Here is a 3,389-nt window from a genome sequence, read left to right as displayed (position 1 = left end):
TTAGTAGAGACGGGGTTTCTCCATGTTGGTCAGGCTGGTCTCGAACTCCTGACCTCAGGTGATCCACCTACCTTGGCCTCCCCAAGTGCTGAGATAACAGACGTGAGCCACCCCGCCCAGCCTGCCTAAATATGTACTTATAAATAAAAGCACACTGATGTATATTAAAATAGGCATACATATATATATGAAACAGACATACCGACATATATATAGTGTGTGCCTGATTAAGCATCAACTCCCTACACATGAAACCAATAATACTGCTTTTCTGTGGAGACAAGAACATAAGAGTAGAAAAAGGTCTGTTCATCGTATACTTTTTCAGTTTGAATTCTCAACCATGTGAATGTATTACTTATTGAAAATAATACATTGGCAAAGTAAAATAAAATCCCCTTTCCACAGATCCACCCTAGCAAGACAATTTTGTCTTTACCATTTCAAAGCCCTTCTCCCTTACCTTTAGGCTGCCTATTGACGGCAGCCAGGAGGTAGTGGCGGGCCTGGTCATAGTCCTGCAGATGGAAAAAGGCCACTCCGGCCCGATACAAGGCCTTGGCATTATCAGGCTGTCGTTCCAGGACTTTCTGACTATATTCTCTCACTCGTTCGTACTTCACGGGCTCCATCTGAAGGAGACAGGCTAATGGGCCAAATGAAAAGAGAGAAGAGGGAGGAGGGTTCGTTACACCAGGTTCCACTGGCCAGCTCAAGGCAGTACCAAACAGGGTGGTTGGTAACAACGACATTCAGTCAACAAATGCTAAAGTGTCTCCCATATGCCAGACACTCTTCTACACACTGGGGATGCAGCAGTGAATAAAAGCTTCACATATCAGCCCGGTGCAGGGGCTCATGACTGTAATCCCAGCACTTTGGGAGGCCAAGGCGGGCAGATCATCTGAGGTCAGGAGTTCAAGATCAGCCTGACCAACATGGAGAAACCCCATCTCTACCGAAAATAAAAATTAGCTAGGTGTGGTGGCGCATGCCTGTCCAGCTACTCGGGAGGGTGAGGCAGGACAATCGCTTGGACCTGGGAGACGGAGGTTTCGGGGAGCCGAGATTGTGCCATTGCACTCCAGCCAAGGGAACAAGAGTGAAACTTCATCTCAAAAAAAAAAAACAAAACTTCACATTATCTTGTAATCTACTTCAATATTTACTGATTTTCTGCTACACATTTAGTACTGAGTTAGACCTGGCTATAAAGCTGATAACAACATACTTTAAAATTTATTGAAAACTCTGGGCTGAGCATGGTGGCTCATGCCTGTAATCCTAGCACTTTGGGAGACTAAGGTAGGAGATTCGCTTGAGCCCAGGGGTTCAAGACCAGCCTGGGCAGCCTGGGCAACATAGTGAGACCTTCCCCTGCCCCCTTTTTTTTGGCAGGGTATTCACTGCAGTGTTATAACAAGTGTATCCCGGATAACAAATGTATTCTTTATTGTTATTTTTTTAAGACAGAGTCTCACTCATCAGCCAGGCTGGAGTGCAGTGGCGTGATCTGCAACCTCCACCTCCCAGGTTCAACCAAGTCTTCTGCCTCAGCCTCCCGAGTAGCTGGGATTACAGACATGTGCCAACATATCCAGCTAATTTTTGTGTTTTTAGTACAGATGGGGTTTCACCATGTTGGCCAGGCTGTTCTCGAACTCCTGACCTCAAGGGATCGGCCCACCTTGGCCTCCCAAAGTACTGGGATTACAGGCGTGAGCCACTATGCCCAGCTGAGACCCTATTTTTTTTTTTTTTTTTGAGACGGAGCCTCGCTCTGTCGCCCAGGCTGGAGTGCAATGGCACGATCTCAGCTCACTGCAACTCTGCCTCCCAGATTCAAGCAATTCTCCCACCTCAGCTTTCAAGTAGCTGGGATTACAGGCACACACCACCATGCCCGGCTAATTTTTGTATTTTTGTAGAGATGGGATTTCGCCATGTTGGCCAGGCTGGTCTTGAACTCCTGACCTCAGGTGATTCACTCGTCTCAGCCTCCCAAAGTGCTGGGATTATAGATGTGAGCCACCCTGCCCAGCCCCCCATTATTATTACTATTTTTTGAGATGGAGTGTCGCTCTGTCGCCCAGGCTGGAGTGCAGAAGCGTGATCTTGGCTCACTGTAACCTCTGCCTCCCGGGTTCAAGAGATTCTTCTGCTTCACCCTCCTGAGTAACTATGATTATAGGCGCTCACCACCATGCCTGGCTAATTTTCGTATTTTTAGTAGAGACGGGATTTCACCATGTTGGTCAGGCTGGTCTCCAACTCCTGACCTTGTGATCCGCCTGCCTCGGCCTCCCAAAGTGCTGGGATTACAGGCATGAGCCACCGTGCCTGGCCCCATTAACTTTTTATATGAAATTAGAATGCAGTGAGCCGAGATTGTACCACTGCACTCCAGCCTGGGCTACAGAGCGAGACTCCATCTTAAAAAGAAAAAAAAAAAAAATTAGATAAATTACAATTTTTTAAAACACAAATTTATCTTCATTGTATCTCTTCTACCCAAGGCTCTATGTTCTGTATCCCCCATTTCACCACAGTTCTTGTACTGCAGCTTTGTTAATAATGGTTGCCATTAATTGTGTGAGGAAATGGCAAGCACTGTGCTATGTGCTCGATATACACTGTCTTGTTTAATCTTCGCATCTACACAATTACATAGGTGTTACTATCTTCATTTAGTGGATGAAGAAATCAAGACTCAGAGAAGTAACTTGTCCGAGATCTTATAGCTTCTAGGTGGAATGAATATGAAATTTGAATGAAGCGTTCTCTAACTCCAAAATCATGATTCTCAGTGACAATCCAGTATATAACTTCACTATTCTCTTGGATGACTTAACGGGACCTTGAAATACAAACCTGCGTAGAAGCCAATTCAGGTCAATGTTCTGCCTTTTGATGATTAAGAAGGGAAACACATTCCCTATTTCACAACTGTGGGAATTAAACATAGTATTATGAAATCACGGTGCTGAGAAAGACCAAGAATCAGCACTGCTGAGCACATTAAAGGGCCTGTGCTGATGTCTGTATCCCTTCTACAACACCCCCACCAAGTGGTCATATGGTTTATACTTAGCTATTTCCCCAGAGGTCAACCAATCTATCACCCTTGCTCATTAATTCAACAACCAGTTCTTGTGCACTGACCATGTGCCAGGCACTGAGCTAGAAGCAGAGAATAAGAGGAGCAAGGCAGTCATCTTGATGATTAAAGAGGTTGAGGCCAGGTGCAGTGGCTCATGCCTGTAATCCCAGTACTTTGGGAGGCTGAGGCAGGTTGATCACTTGAGGTCAGGAGTTCGAAACCAGCCTGGCCAACATGGTGAAACCCCATCTCTACTAAAAATACAAAGAAATTAGCTGGGTTTGGTGGC

General features: G+C 45.7%; 1 protein-coding gene across 2 annotated transcripts in view; it reads right to left on the bottom strand.

Moving 5' to 3' along the window:
• The window catches only part of TTC9C (tetratricopeptide repeat domain 9C), a 10,659-nt gene that overhangs the window by 2,493 nt on the left and 4,777 nt on the right, over positions 1 to 3,389 (bottom strand). For both annotated transcript variants that reach the window (XM_011993396.1, XM_011993395.1), the window contains one exon: positions 464 to 646. In XM_011993396.1, the coding sequence (XP_011848786.1) occupies positions 464 to 646 (183 nt within the window). The remainder of the gene's footprint in view (positions 1 to 463; positions 647 to 3,389) is intronic.

This window comes from Mandrillus leucophaeus, unplaced genomic scaffold, assembly GCF_000951045.1.
Source record: "Mandrillus leucophaeus isolate KB7577 unplaced genomic scaffold, Mleu.le_1.0 Scaffold43, whole genome shotgun sequence".
In the NCBI taxonomy this organism is placed as follows: Eukaryota; Metazoa; Chordata; class Mammalia; order Primates; family Cercopithecidae; genus Mandrillus; species Mandrillus leucophaeus.
This window is presented reverse-complemented; position numbering and strand designations above follow the sequence as displayed.